This window comes from Neurospora hispaniola (genome assembly GCF_033458365.1).
Source record: "Neurospora hispaniola strain FGSC 10403 chromosome Unknown B0T23scaffold_3, whole genome shotgun sequence".
In the NCBI taxonomy this organism is placed as follows: Eukaryota; Fungi; Ascomycota; class Sordariomycetes; order Sordariales; family Sordariaceae; genus Neurospora; species Neurospora hispaniola.
In genome coordinates, this window is record NW_026944408.1 from 3,287,645 (window position 1) to 3,301,512 (window position 13,868).

The 13,868-nt window shown below is 50.7% G+C and overlaps 2 protein-coding genes across 2 annotated transcripts; one reads left to right on the forward strand and one right to left on the reverse strand.

Moving 5' to 3' along the window:
- Positions 1 to 466: 466 nt before the first annotated feature.
- On the reverse strand, positions 467 to 1,777 carry B0T23DRAFT_121165 (uncharacterized protein). The gene is made up of 3 exons (XM_062832041.1): positions 1,526 to 1,777; positions 1,401 to 1,451; positions 467 to 1,316 (listed from the first exon to the last, which is right to left on the reverse strand). Exons 1-3 carry the CDS (start codon positions 1,579 to 1,581, stop codon positions 695 to 697), a joined length of 729 nt encoding a protein of 242 aa, XP_062694356.1. The 5' UTR covers positions 1,582 to 1,777; the 3' UTR covers positions 467 to 694.
- A 3,423-nt stretch (positions 1,778 to 5,200) lies between these two features.
- On the forward strand, positions 5,201 to 13,394 carry B0T23DRAFT_121185 (uncharacterized protein). Its single transcript, XM_062832042.1, has 5 exons — positions 5,201 to 6,130; positions 6,192 to 9,022; positions 9,077 to 9,434; positions 9,496 to 13,128; positions 13,186 to 13,394. The coding sequence occupies exons 1-5, from the start codon at positions 5,401 to 5,403 to the stop codon at positions 13,293 to 13,295; spliced, it is 7,662 nt and encodes a 2,553-aa protein (XP_062694357.1). The 5' UTR covers positions 5,201 to 5,400; the 3' UTR covers positions 13,296 to 13,394.
- The last annotated feature ends 474 nt before the right edge of the window (positions 13,395 to 13,868 follow it).

Below are 13,868 nucleotides of genomic sequence, written 5' to 3' on the forward strand. Positions count from 1 at the left end.
ATATCAGATGTGTAATGGAAGATGTTGACGAGTAGAAGAAACTCGAGAGGTGAACGTTATCAGCGGGTGTTTCAAGTTTTGGTGTGCCGTCTTAGGGTTCGCGTGTTCCTGCTCAGCGTCACAGACGGGAAGGCGCGTACGAGAGAGTGATTGTGCCTCCCATTATCAGAAGGGTGTTCCTTCCTAGAACCCAAGGTCGGCTCGTCATCGGGGGGCCCTTATATCTTTTTCAGGTGTGTCTCGAAACAGGCTGTAAGCAAACATCATACAAGCTGTATCGATAGATACATGACATATGACACAGGCTTCAAAAGATATCGTTTTCAAAGCAGAAGGGGAAAAAAGAATTAGGCCTTGAAACTAGCGGTTGGGTGGGCATTTATGGTCTTTCGTGGGCAGAGTATCGGCCAAGGACTGGAGGCCTGGCTCATTTTCCATCCGCTCTGGTGATTCACTCTCAACTCTCTCGAGCCTCAAATGAGCAAACACTCCATATTTTATTGGTGAGCCTGGTGTATCGAAGCTGCCTGACCGTTCTCGAGTCGTCTAAGCGGTATGCGGATTTCTACCGCGAAATCCAGGCAGAGCACAGTAAGAGTGAGCCGAACCAGCAACATATCCAGAGAAATGTCTCCCGAAAGCCATGCCGGTCGGACTTCAACAGACTTCTGGTTATTTGTCTTGCCTCCCACCACTAGGAGCTCTTCGTCTTCTTGCTTCCAATTTTTGTTGGAACCGCCTCAATGTTCGTCTCCAAGAACTTTCCTGAATCAGCCTCCTGAAGCCAGGCTATCTCAATGGGAGCCACATGTTTCCTCACAAAGTCTACAAGGCCATTCCCTTGCGGTGCATCTGCTCTCAAAGCAATGCTCGACACTCTCGGAATACCGAGAGCTGTTGCTAGCCTTTCCTCGCAGGATTTGGAAAATCCAACCAGCCTCATCTTCTGCTCCGGTGACTGAGACTTGGAGGCCACTGCGACCATTTGGGGGAAATGGCAATTGAACGCTGAGGACTGGCCTGAGCGCGCCACAAAAATGACGCTGTATGGAGCCTTCTTGCTGCCACTTGACACTTTCCTGTCATGCTCGCCACCTTTGGCTTCCTCCGCCTTCTCACCGACAGCGACAGCTGACAGATCTTGCAAGTTTCGTGAAATAGTGGAAAGACCCACATCAACATAGGCAGCTATTGCTGGCGCGGGAGGCACCAAAGAAGTTTGGGCATCTCCTTGTTGTTCGACCAGCTTCCGCTTCCGCTTCCCCTTGGATGGGGTTACGAAGGCTTTTCGGTATTGGCCTAAAGGAGACAGGAGACTGAATCGTGATTGTTAGAAAATGATCATCGCTGCAGTGCCTTGGTAGACAGAGGAGCATTAGGCGAAGCTCTGGTTGACTTACTGACAAAGGAGTTCAAGGATGGCGTCCTGATCCTCTTGGCTGATTTGTGGCCTAGGCAAAACATACGAGTAAGCAAATTTTCATACGTGAAATTCAGTGAATGTGCGTATGAGATAGGAACCTACCATTGCACAGCGGAAAAGGGAGTGTCCAAACGGTGGACAATTTTTTTTCGGTCCATTGTGGTCTCGCAGGCAAGGCAAACTACCTAGCTGTGCGATTGGGGATTTGGGCGAAGGCAAGGAAACTGTGACTTATAGTTTTGAAAACGAAGGCGCCTTCGATAGAGGTAACCAAGAAGATGTGTTGTGAAAGCAGATATCGAGCCTGGTAGTGAGTGCTATGTTGCTTCAGTAGTAATCAGTGAAATCTTTTTGTCGTATTTTTCGGTATGTACCGAATCGTGCTAGAGAAACGTAACGGTAAGCGCGCGTAATTTGTAAATATGTAAGATTACCGCCAAGTGGGTAACCTGACGTTATCCGTAGGGCTGGTGGAAAGTTAGTCGGCGCTGTCCCGTCCCGTCGTCCCGCAGGTCCCGTCGGTTTTTAGAGTTCCGCACCGTGATCATCCAAAGTGGACACATTTGGGTCGGGTGGTCAAGTAAGTATGCTACGGTACATCTTCTGCACTACGCCACCTGTTTCTCACAAATGTGCGGTGTCTGTCTGGCAGATAGCGCGGGTGCAAGTCTGATGAGCCGCTCGGCTTTGGCGCGGAAGCTCAAGGTAGGTACTTTAGCTGAGACAGGGGCATGAATCGTACATACATGTGTGTCTAAGATCCACGATCCATTCGTCTCCACCACTACCACCACCACTCTTCCTGGGCACCGTGGGAGCATGTCCGCGGCGGTTCATGAGCCAGGGACAGGGCACATGTTTTCTTGGGGCCTGGGTGACGTCCTGTCACTTGGTTCTGATTACGGAGGGATACCAACATCAACCAGAAAGGCGTACGGTGCAAAGCATGGCAGGTCAGGGCTTCAAGATTATAGGTTAAGGCAATGGGGAAACTAACTGCACAGTAGAGATATCTTCAGATCTTTTTCCGTACCGCAAAGACTCGAGTTACCCAGAAGCCAGGTCTGCGGAAAACACAGGGTTCAAGGTTTGCGAGATGCATCTGGCGGCCTTCAAGAAACACACCCATGATTAATTGTCAACCACCTCAACCCTGCAGCTTGGACTCTCATAACCTGAACAACTCGGCTCAATGTTGGAAAAATTTGTTGAGAAACAATATATCGTCAGTTTGGAAATGCGTTCGAAACCAAGGCCCATGGATCACTTTTCATGGAGACCTGTGTAGCGGCACAGCTTGCTGCGGCTTCGGGCACATCGACCTGACGCGCGCGAAGGGAATCGAATGTCATTTGAAGCAGAGCAATTAGAGGTAGGCAACGGGTATCTAGGTGAGGGCTATTTCCACTCCCTGGGTGATTGTCTACGTAGGTATCAACGTCATTCAGCACTTTACAGCCTCTTACGGCCTCGTGTGCATCGTAGGGCGTACAGTCGTGACCCCTGAAACTGCATCCTCCACATACTGCATATATGCTAGTTAGTGCATAGGATTTCCAGGTCTGAATTAGCTATTTTGGCCTAACCCCGCGTCCAGATACTGCATATATGCCATTTAGTGCATAGGATTTTCAGGTCTGAATTACATGCAGTTTCAGGGGTCACGACTGTAGTTGCGTAGAGGTAGAAGCAATAAAGCCTCATGAAAACATTTGGTTCTTACCAATGCTGCTGTTGCTAACTAGCTGCATACGTATCCCTACATGTTTTTGTTCTAGCCGGTCTAACAAAGTGACAAAGTGAAAGTTGATGATGAGGGACGGGAGGTACCGACTTCACTTTAGTTCAAGTTGTTGTCTTCAGACACTTCTAGCTACCCTACCTACCTTGAAGAACGATGTCTGGGCGTCCGGTCACTCAGAAGACGCCCTGAAAATACTGCGTAATGATATGGACCCCGCCATTTTGCTCAAAGATACCCCACCAAGGTGGAGTCACGGCGGGTGTACCCCGGCACCTGCCAAGCCTGCCTAAACGCGCCTCCGCCAGAACCACCTGGCACACTCTTTCCTAAATCCCGACTTCCCACTTTGACAGCTCGCTTCTTCCCTCTCGAGATTGGTGCCTACCTCTACGGTAGTGTATCGATCTTTCCATCCGTCCATAGACACCCGCACTGCGCTTGGCCTCTACACTAGATGCTCATTGCGACTTAATCCTTGCCCGTGGTGTGTACCTACTTTCCACTTGCTACCTTGACACCTCGGTCATATCTGCTACTACCTCGAGGTATTACCAGACGACGTCAAACGCGACCTCTTCTTCACCCACTTACTTCCTTGTAGTGGTAGTTTTGGTTGATGTCAACGACTTGTCCGCCCTTCACTTAGTTGTTGCTCCACCTCGCGCCTCTTCCGTCTTGTGTGTGACACGCTTCAAAGTCGGCACCACCACCGTCGACGAGGAAGTCTCGTGGAACTTACGCACAGAACTCACGGCGGGCATCACCAAATCACCGCCTTCCGGTACGTATCCTTCTTTGTTCGATCCTTGCTTTGGGTCCCGTTTTCACTTGTCGCTTCAACCTCGATTGAGGTTGCGCGTGGTCAACAACAACTTGAAGCCTCCCTCCATCACAATCCCAGCCAATCTTGATTCTCCGAGGCTGCCCACAATAGGCCGACAACCTACATCAAGAGTGTGGGCATCCCCCTGATGAATATCGGGCGACAAGTGCAAAAGCACAGCAGCCCAGCTGGCCTGTAGTTTGCCTTTGAGGTTGCTTTGACATTGACTGGTGATTGGATGGAAGCTAGTACACATTCACATGGTTGCACCTGCAAAAGACCCCCTGTTTGGCAACCGAAGCAACCGGCTATCTTACCTCTAGTCCTGCCTAGGGTACCTAAGCCCAGGTACCTTGCCTGCCTCCCTGCTAGAGGTACACTACCTCTACCCGCACTTTCAGCCCAAAGTGCAAAGTCGGGCACTTGGGTGGAACAAGCAGTCCCACCGGCTCGGGCTGTGCCTACCATTCACTCCTCCACTGTATGTAGCAGCACCGGAGCCGCCTCCCCCACCTGCAAGGTAGCTCCCGTCATTATCAATGAACCCCTCCCGATGCTGTTTATCCACACCCCCTGGCTCCCCTCCCCCGCCAGTACCTTTTTCTTCCACTCGAGCACAGCTTCCACCTGCCTTCCATTTCTCCCCCACCTACCACAACTACCTCGACTCGACCTCTCAATTTGGATCTGACATCGATTCATCTATCGAGATCTATCCACATCGATCCCGACAGACACTGACCCGCCATCTGTTTAGTCACATCAACGAACCACGCGCAATCAGGGCACGGAACTGAAGCGTGCTTGCAACTGACGGAATTCAGGCATTTCCCCTCGGCTTTCTTTGCACCACAACAAGCGCCACGGCACGTACTACAACTTGAACAAAGAGTCGCGTCTTCCAATCTGGCCGTCCTCTCTCTCTCCCTCACCCGCTTTGCCCACCACCCGTCCAGTGGTTCGGCAACACACAACAAAGTAACATACTTTGCTTTGCATAGCCTCTTCATTTCATCACACGCCCCGCCTCGAAAAAAAGCTTCTTGCAGTGAAAGCACATTGGTGTTTTAACATCATTGACAGGCAGCCTTACGCCAATTTCCACCGCAGTCCGCTATCGACTTCCACTTCTACCCGTCATCCATCTTCACTGACTTCCCAGCCGGCGTTCCCTAGCCCCAGGCCGTCCTTCCTGAAGTTGCTGCACTCTTCAGCTTCGTGCTGCCCGCTCCGGCAGCCATCCGTGCTTCTCTGGCCCGTTGCATTCCCATCTCCAAGCAAGGAGACTTCAAGTTCATCCATACATGCTAAAGACTAGGATACTTGCAAGCCACCGCCGAGGTTCCTCGACCGGAGCCCAGCAATCGGAGCCGACCATCACTACCCGCAGCTCCCCTCTGCATAATACAGATGGCTCAAGACCAAGATCCGGCAGCCGATGAGTCCCTAGAACGTGCCATCTCATCTGAGCCTAGCTCAACAAAGGGTTCAAATCCTTACATGGATACCGATCTGCCCTCACCCAAGCGCAGGCGTACTTCTCGCAGCGGCCCATCTCGAAGCCGATCCGTCGATTCGCCCTCGTCCGTGAGGCACTCGTACGATTCTCCCGGCATCTCATCTGCCAACACGGTACCTGAAGCCAGGACAGATCCCGATACTATGGATACCAGCAGTGGGACAGAGCCGCCTACTCCGCCAAATGCTCCTCGTTCTGCCACTCCGGAGCCAAAAGCTACACAGCCCGAGCCTTCCTCCGTATCACGTCCGAATCGAGTCACCATAAACGTGCGGACCCCTTCTCGCCCTCTCGATACCATTCCCTCTTCGCCTACCTCGGTCTCTGTGCAGACTTCCGGAGAACCATTGCCGTCGGTCGATAACATACAAGCAAGCGTGGAGGCGCCCGAGGTCGACATGACCCGGGATGATGCCATCCAGGATGCTCTTCCCTCCCCAATCTCAGATGCCAGTAGCCCTGTGATTGAGGTTGGAATGGAAAAGGAGACTGAAGAGGCCTTTACTGTGGATGCGAAGCTTGTCGTGGAAGAGCCTGTCACGGACATGTTGCCCGACTTCCCATTCCACGACGACCACGAGACTTATCGCGATACAGTTGAGAAACTAGCACCTCTTCTAGGTAATTATTCTTGAACGGTTCTCTCACACCACTGAGATTTTGGTTGCTAATATTAATACAGATGAGGCAGTTGGCCGAAATGTCGCTCTGTGGATTGGGGAGTTTCTTGATCATATCAGAAATGTCCCAGTTTCTACAGCCACCGGCTGGTACACGCGATACAGTGCCCTTTGGCATTCGCTTCCTACATTAGCTTCAGCATGGCACGACCGGCGGCACTTGTACTCGAGCATCAAGGCCATCAAACGTGAGCCATTTGCCCTTTATCAGCAATTTGCGAGGCTCACTGCGTTCTTCGTCGAACTCGATGTTCACCGCCTCAAGGAATGCGCGACTGTGGAAGAACGGGGGCAGGTGCAACTCGTTTCAATCAATTACATGCACGTCCTTACTGCACTCATCAATTACGAAGGGTTTTACCAACAACTAGACGAGGAAGGGTGGAGCTACGCCATTGAAGCTTCAACTATTTCGGATGCCTTCCTCAATTATGGCGGCAACTCTGCCAGTACAGCCTTCCACCTTGGACGTTTCACTCAACTCGTGTCCGAGTTGTTGCCGCAAAACCCCAGATTGATCAACGAATTGGCGTGCGTGAGCTTTCTCTACTGGGCTATCATACGAAAAGTTTCCACCATGCCAGAGAACACAGCCTACATGAGCTACGACCCTACCACGAGCATTGTTTCCTCAGGTTATCTCGTCTACAAAGCTCTCTCACCGAAGCTGGAGGCCATCATCACTGGTGATGACCACAAGCATCTTCTTTGGGAACCCACATTACGCCACCTCTCGTCACTGACATTGATCTACCATCATTGTCTCGCGGCCGACGGTACCATTCCCAAGCCTCTGATACAACATCAACTCCAAGGCTCGATACCATTCAGCTCGCGCTTTCTCCCTGATGCTGTTGCGTATCTCTGGAAGTTTCGAATGTTTTGCACTCTGATCATGTCCGGCCAGATGCAGCTTCGCATACGATCCGCGATGGGAATGTGCTCCGACTTGATTACCTTCTACAAGAAGTACAACAATCACCCAGACGACTCCAGTCTTGCCTTTCTGCAGCACATTGCCCAATATCTCATGGAATCTGGCCTCGTATCCTACATCTTGGGACCCAAATGCCATCCAGAGATTACGCTAGAGTCCAGTAACATCGTTGGCTTCCTGGCTGTCACGCGGACCTATACCGCTGATCACACCAATCTCATGTTCCAGACTATCCAGTCAACCCAGGACCCGCGAATATCCAGCGCCCTCGTCAACATGATCAACAAGATTGTACAGCTTTTCAATCCAAAAGATCTCTTGTACTTCTGTACAAGGTTGGAGGCGATGCCTCTGGACTCTTTCACCTCGACCATGAGAGACTTTTGCGCTCAAGTGCTGCAGCAGCTGGCTGACAAGCTGGAGAGAATAGGCAACTATCCGATCCCATATTCATTATGCGTTCGCCTCGTACGAGACTCTTCAGTCTTTGGGTCACAGTCTCAGATTGCTTACCCTGAAATCCACCACTTCGCGATCCAGAAGTTCTCGGAGTTATTGAGGGAGGGTCCAACTGAGGAGATTCGTATGCAAACTTACACAGAGTGCTTGCGAAATATTTCTGAGAGAACCCCATTTGCATTGGGAAGCTTATGGATTTTGTCCAGAATGACGCGTTCGTCCGCGGGTAGAGAACTCAAGCTGCTAGCTAAGCAACATGACCTGGTCAGAATTCTCGTTGAGGAGTTTGAAGGCTCGATTCCAACCGCGCGGGCTGCTGGGTTTCCTCCGGTCATTAGTGGCTATGCTAATGCACCTCGAAGAGATCTTCTGTCCTGGGTCCTGAGCGATGGGTCTCCCGAAATTCCCCCGGACATTAGCCAGAAACTTTGGAATTTGCTTGTTGGTCCAGAGGCGGCATGCGAGGAAGACAGGACCGCGGGATGGAAATTGCTGCAGGAAAATTCCAAAGCCAAGTTTGCGTCAACATGCTTCACCGACTTTCTGCCATCGCTTGATCCGAAATTCTTTACCTTCGGCACAATTGACTTCATCCGCACTGGCATCCTGCCGGTCATTCATTCTCCGCGTCTCCTCGTTGAAGACACAGAGAGCATCGGTCGTTTTGGGATAGAGCAACTTTGGCGCATTATCCTTTCGGTACCGGAGGGTAGCATCGAAAAGCCAGCCATTGACCTCCTTGTAGGCGAGGTTTATATGGGAAATTCGTCCAAGGGCCCAGTTCCCCTCCCCATCGCTCGCCAACTACACTTGGCGTTGGCCGAACGTTGTCTTGATCAGTTGATCTCGGCGGCCAAGAAATTGAGGAGTCTTTGCCTTGATGTCCCCAGCAGGGAGTCCAAAATGAACGACACGATGCACCTAGAACAGCAGGTATGCGAACAAGAACGCCTTTGCATTCGCCCGCTTGCCGTCCTCAGAGCCTTCCATTTGGAGTATAAGGACAATCCCAAATTTTCCGCACCTGATCTCCGCGCACTTAGCTTGGATCCACCGAAGCAGATTGAGGGAGACTCAGCTGAGCTCAAGTACCAGTCATTTGATGGCGAATCCCAGACCGACATACTTCCGCTTAGTATTGGCAAGCTCAACACGGCGAGATCACTGTTTGGAAGCCTGCGTGAGGCCACGGGGTTTGAAAACTACCGGATGTATTACCGAGGTAGTGTACTCCTACCTCGAGAAGAGTTGATGTGCAAGTCACTGGAAGAACTGCGAATTCACGACGGCTTGATCCTCGTGAAACGCGAAGCAGACGACTATGCGACATCACCAGGCGAGAATATACGCTCCGGAGCCTCACCTGTTGAGGTTGTTATTTTACGTCATTTTGCTGAGTTGTATGAGTGCTTGACAATGGAGAAGATTTCTGAAGAGGCATGCTACCCCCATAATAATCTGTACAGTGGCTCTTTAACTGACACGATGCAGATTTACGATCTCCTTAGCCAACTGCCGGCCGATGAGAACATCCTGAAGCTCATTGATGACCCTTCAACAACCCACCAGGATATCTTCCCCACCGATCAGCCGTTCAAGTCGAAGTATTCTGTATATGCACTACGCGAATATCTCATACCTCGAAAAGATGGCGTTCCCAATCACCGCTATGAGAGTATCACGGGTAACGGAGACTCGGCCAACTCACACAGCAAAGCCCTGCTCAGAGGTTTACGCATCGTGGTTGGTGCGATATCAGACCAGGATTTAACCCGAAACTGGCCTAGTCATGAAATGCAGCTTGACTGGATCTTCCCCTTGGTAGAATGCTTTGTCCTGATACTTCAAGGTAAGCGTCTCAACCCTTTGATACACATTGTGACACGTACGTTAATACTTAACACTTGTAGATCCTCTCCTTCCGCACTCGGCTACCGAGCTAGTCGACGGGACCTTACTGGATCGCTTGGTCAGCATTCTAGTCGCTTGCCACAACAGCGCAGCTGAACGCACCGTTCATCGCATACCGGTCTGCATCCACAGCATCTTGGAAGCCTGCTCAATGAGTCCAGAATTCATGAAAGCGTGTTTCGAACATGACAGCATCCCGAAGCTGCTCGAGAATCTGTTACTTCATGACCAACGCGCAAGCGTTAGGCAGAGTACAAATCAATTGTTGCTAGGCAAATTCAATATTGATACCCCCACAGAACTAGGAAGGGTTTCCCAGGATCCAGAGTCATGCATTGCTGACTCTGAGACGTTGTCTGATGATGACAATCCCTTCCGCGCATATCTATGGCCTGTCATCTCGGGCTTTGTGCGGTCGGCCATGAGTAGCCCCGGTAACCCATCAGAGTTTTTCGAATTGTGCCAAAGCATGTTGATGACTCTGGTGAAATCCAAGTCATCTTTAGTTGACGTTCAAAAACTCTCCCAGGAATGGATCGGATTGCTCCTCGAGTATCAGACCTTCGAGGACCCTACACAACCCTCCAAAGTGGACGTTGCCGTTAGCGGCTTGATCGATCTGATCTGGGCGATTGTCAGTGGACATCAGTATCTTGGAGACACATTGGCCGGTGTCGCCCGCAAACTCTACTGGCAGCATCTCTATCCGCCTATGGGAACGAAAGAGGCAGAGAGTTCCAGGCCCATCATTACCGATTCCACAAGGGACAAGCTTTGGAGTATCGTTCTGGTCCTCGTCGGCGAAGACCCAACACAGTTTTCATGGCTCATCGAGGACTTGAAGGCCTTGACTCCACCGCGTCCTGACCCAGAATACCATCCGTACTTGTACGAAGTTCCTCTACCGTATGAGCGAGAGAAGGTTCTCAGATCGTCAGCCGGCTACGTGGGACTGAAAAATCTATCCAACACATGTTACTTCAACTCTTTGTTGACCCAGCTCTACATGAACACGGACTTCCGTGAGTACATTTTGCAAAGCCCGATACGGAACATGGTTGCGGGGTCTCAGAAGCTACTCCTTGAGATGCAGAGGCTGTTTGCGTTTATGCAGAACAGCATCCGTCGCTTCGCCAACCCAGATGACTGCCTTGGGAGTATCAGAACGTACGAGGATACGGTGATCGACGTCACGAACCAGATGGATGTCGACGAGTTTTACAACCTTCTTTTTGACCGATGGGAAGGGCAGTTTCCCAACGCTGCAGAGAGACGCCGGTTCCGCTCCTTTTACGGCGGACAGCTAGTCCAACAGGTTGCCTCCAAGGAATGCAGCCATGTATCTGAACGGCTGGAACCTTTCTCTGCCATACAGTGTGACATCAAAGGGAAGACGACTTTGCAGGAAAGCTTGCAAGCATACGTGGATGGGGAAATTATGGAGGGCGAGAACAAGTACAAGTGTTCGGAATGCAACCGCCACGTTGATGCTGTCAAGAGGGCTTGCCTGAAGGATATCCCCGACAACCTTATCTTCCATCTGAAACGTTTCGATTTCAATCTGCGTACGCTGCAGAGGAGCAAGATCAACGACTTCTTCTCCTTTCCTGACACAATTGATATGCGCCCCTATACTATGGAGCACTTGAAGAATCCGGACGAGGACCAGCAAGAGGATATCTTTGAGCTTGTCGGGGTCCTGGTACACTCTGGAACGGCCGAGTCAGGCCACTACTATTCCTACATCCGTGAACGGCCATCAAGAAGCGAACATCCGGTGTGGGTTGAATACAATGATGACTCTGTTTCAAGCTTTGATCCTAGTCAACTGGAACACGCCTGTTTCGGCGGCACGGATTACAGGTCAAACTCCGACCACAACGGCATGCACTTTGAGAAGTCCTATAGCGCCTACATGCTGTTTTATGAACGGTCGTCATCTCTTGCAAAGAAGCAACAAAAGCTTGGCGAACTTGGGCAAGCCAGCCCGCTCCAGGTAGACATGTTGCCTTACCTGAAACCCTGGATCAGGGAGGACAACATGACGTTGCTGAGAAGACACTGCTTGTTTGACCCGTACCACACACGGCATGTGTGCCGCGCCCTGGAGATGATGAAGCAACTTAACGGACATCGATGCACTCCAGATCATGCGATCGAGAGCGAAGCCATGACGATGGGGCTCGGCCACCTAGACCAGGTCGCTTCGAAACTAAAAGAGTTGGAAGACTTCCGTTTGCTTACAGAGGAGATTCTGCAACTTTCGCGAGATTGTCCGCACTCCAGCATAACGATCTTTCGGTGTTCTTCGGGGCCGTATGAGCCACTACGGATGCTTTTGCAGAGAAATCCGGATGCCGATGTCCGCCAGAAGACACTCGAGATTCTGATTACGGCGATCAATGTTATTAAGGAGCAACTACCTTCGCGGTACGGTTTGCCATCTCCCGATGCGAATGACGTCGACCCCCCGGATTCGGCCATGGAACACGTCATGGTTCTTTTTGAGACCCTTTTCGCATACATCCACACGAGCACGAGGTCGTGGCCTGAAGTGTTTGGTTTGATGATGGCGTTCGTCAAGTTGGGACGCCATGAGATGGCGAAGTACTTGAAAAGGCCATTCCTGGAGATTCTTCTGAGGCTCATTATGGCTGATACTAATTTGCGCATCGGTCAACAGTACCAAAAGCTTGCGTTGCATCTTTCGCGCCGGGCTAAAAATCGATTGCCCGACTACGGATCGCTCATTGGTTTGCTGGATATCTTGCTGGCGTCTATGCAAGTTGAAGACGAAAACCAAGTCAGGATTACCGTGGGCCGTCCTGATCAAAGGTTCCAGAATGATCCATGGCTCGAACAGCCTTTCCTGTACACGCAAGTGGAAGCCAACCTCCTGGAAACGATGTGGGATAAGACTCAAGCCAACATTTTTGCCGAAAAACTCATCAGCATCTACCAGAACGTCGAGGCGACTCACCGGATAATCATCAACTTGGTCAAGCAAAGCCGATGGCTCGAAGAGGGTATTTTCCACGCTCTTGTCGCCAACATTAGCAGCCAGAATACAAGTCAGCTCATATATCCATTCCTGCATGCGTCACTGATATTTTGCCGTCATGCGCCTACTAGGCTATTGGTGGAAAAGCTCATAGAGCATATTTGCAACCAATGCCGTGTCGTGGAGACTGCAGATGGCGGAGCGTTCTTGGAATTTCACCGGGCACTGTTCGATTCCAAACGAGAGAGCCAGGATGATGAAACTGTTGCTCTTCAAGTGATCAGCATCCTGCCCGATTGGGCTCCTGGTTTGTTGGGCTACTATGACACGAGAACGAGTTCAGACACTGAGCGTTTCATTTACGAGAAGCTTTTCCAGTACGGACCATCGCCCTCATTTGGTGATAGCGAGCAGGACAAAAGGAAAGCGGAGTGCATGAAGACGAGCGCGAAGCGATTAGGAATTCGTTGCTTGCAGTACCTAAGGGACAATTTCGTAGACACGGGCGTTGAAGTGTCCGCGCAACTTGTTATGAGCTTGGAACGAGTGATTGATCTGTGCGGCAAGTACTTCCCTCCTCCGGGCCCTGAAGAGGATGCAGAAGCCAGAGTGTTCAGAAGGCTTGTTCATAGTAAGTTGCGTTTTTTCCAAAGACGGATAGCAGCATATTACTGACACAATAGCGCAGATATCGGCCAACGATTGCACGCGTTGAAGGTAGACGAGGTGGAAGAAGATGGGTCCGGTATGTTGCTTGACGACTCCTCCAGTATCGCATCGAGCGACACTCTCGCCTAACATTATGTTTTTGATCAATACAGAGTGGGAGAACTCCTCAGTTAACTCTGAACAGTTTGATGAACTGGGAGATATCAAGATGTCAACGGAGGAGGTCAACGAAGGCGACCTGCAGTAGCGTCGTAGGCGTCGGAGCCGACAACAGCGGCATCGTTGATGTGTTTGGCTTGTGAGACATGGAGGGATAGATGAGCTTTCATGGAGACCTATGGGATTTTCAAGATGACAAGGCAGAGGCGTTCATTGTGTGAAAGGTATAGAGAAACAATGGAAAGGTCAAAAAGCGAAAAGGTGGGAGAATCAGCATGTTTTACGTCGCCCTTGATTTCTTTTCTCTGCATGGGATGGTACTTACGGACAATCAACGCGGATATTTGGTCTGGTAGGGAAAGCGATGGCGTCTTGGGCATAAACGGTTAGGGCAAATTGTCATTCTAATTTCTTTGGCTCGGTATCAAATCTTAGCCTTTTAGAGTATTGCAGACTCTAGGGGTTAACATAGCTCTACGCACACACTTAGACTTTCATGGTCACCTTATTTGCTGATTGTTGTCGAATCGCCGAGTTCACTGG

What these genes read in the sequence shown, in the direction of transcription:
- B0T23DRAFT_121165 (XM_062832041.1), bottom strand. Translation starts at nt 1,581, where the DNA reads ATGGACCGAAAAAAAATTGTCCACCGTTTGGACACTCCCTTTTCCGCT. An exon ending in CCCTTTTCCGCTGTGCAATG is followed by an intron (nt 1,452 to 1,525) that starts GTAGGTTCCTAT and finishes TGTTTTGCCTAG; the next exon opens with GCCACAAATCAGCCAAGAGG. An exon ending in ATCCTTGAACTCCTTTGTCA is followed by an intron (nt 1,317 to 1,400) that starts GTAAGTCAACCA and finishes ATCACGATTCAG; the next exon opens with TCTCCTGTCTCCTTTAGGCC.
- B0T23DRAFT_121185 (XM_062832042.1), top strand. Translation starts at nt 5,401, where the DNA reads ATGGCTCAAGACCAAGATCCGGCAGCCGATGAGTCCCTAGAACGTGCC. An exon ending in GAAACTAGCACCTCTTCTAG is followed by an intron (nt 6,131 to 6,191) that starts GTAATTATTCTT and finishes ATATTAATACAG; the next exon opens with ATGAGGCAGTTGGCCGAAAT. An exon ending in CTTTGTCCTGATACTTCAAG is followed by an intron (nt 9,435 to 9,495) that starts GTAAGCGTCTCA and finishes TAACACTTGTAG; the next exon opens with ATCCTCTCCTTCCGCACTCG.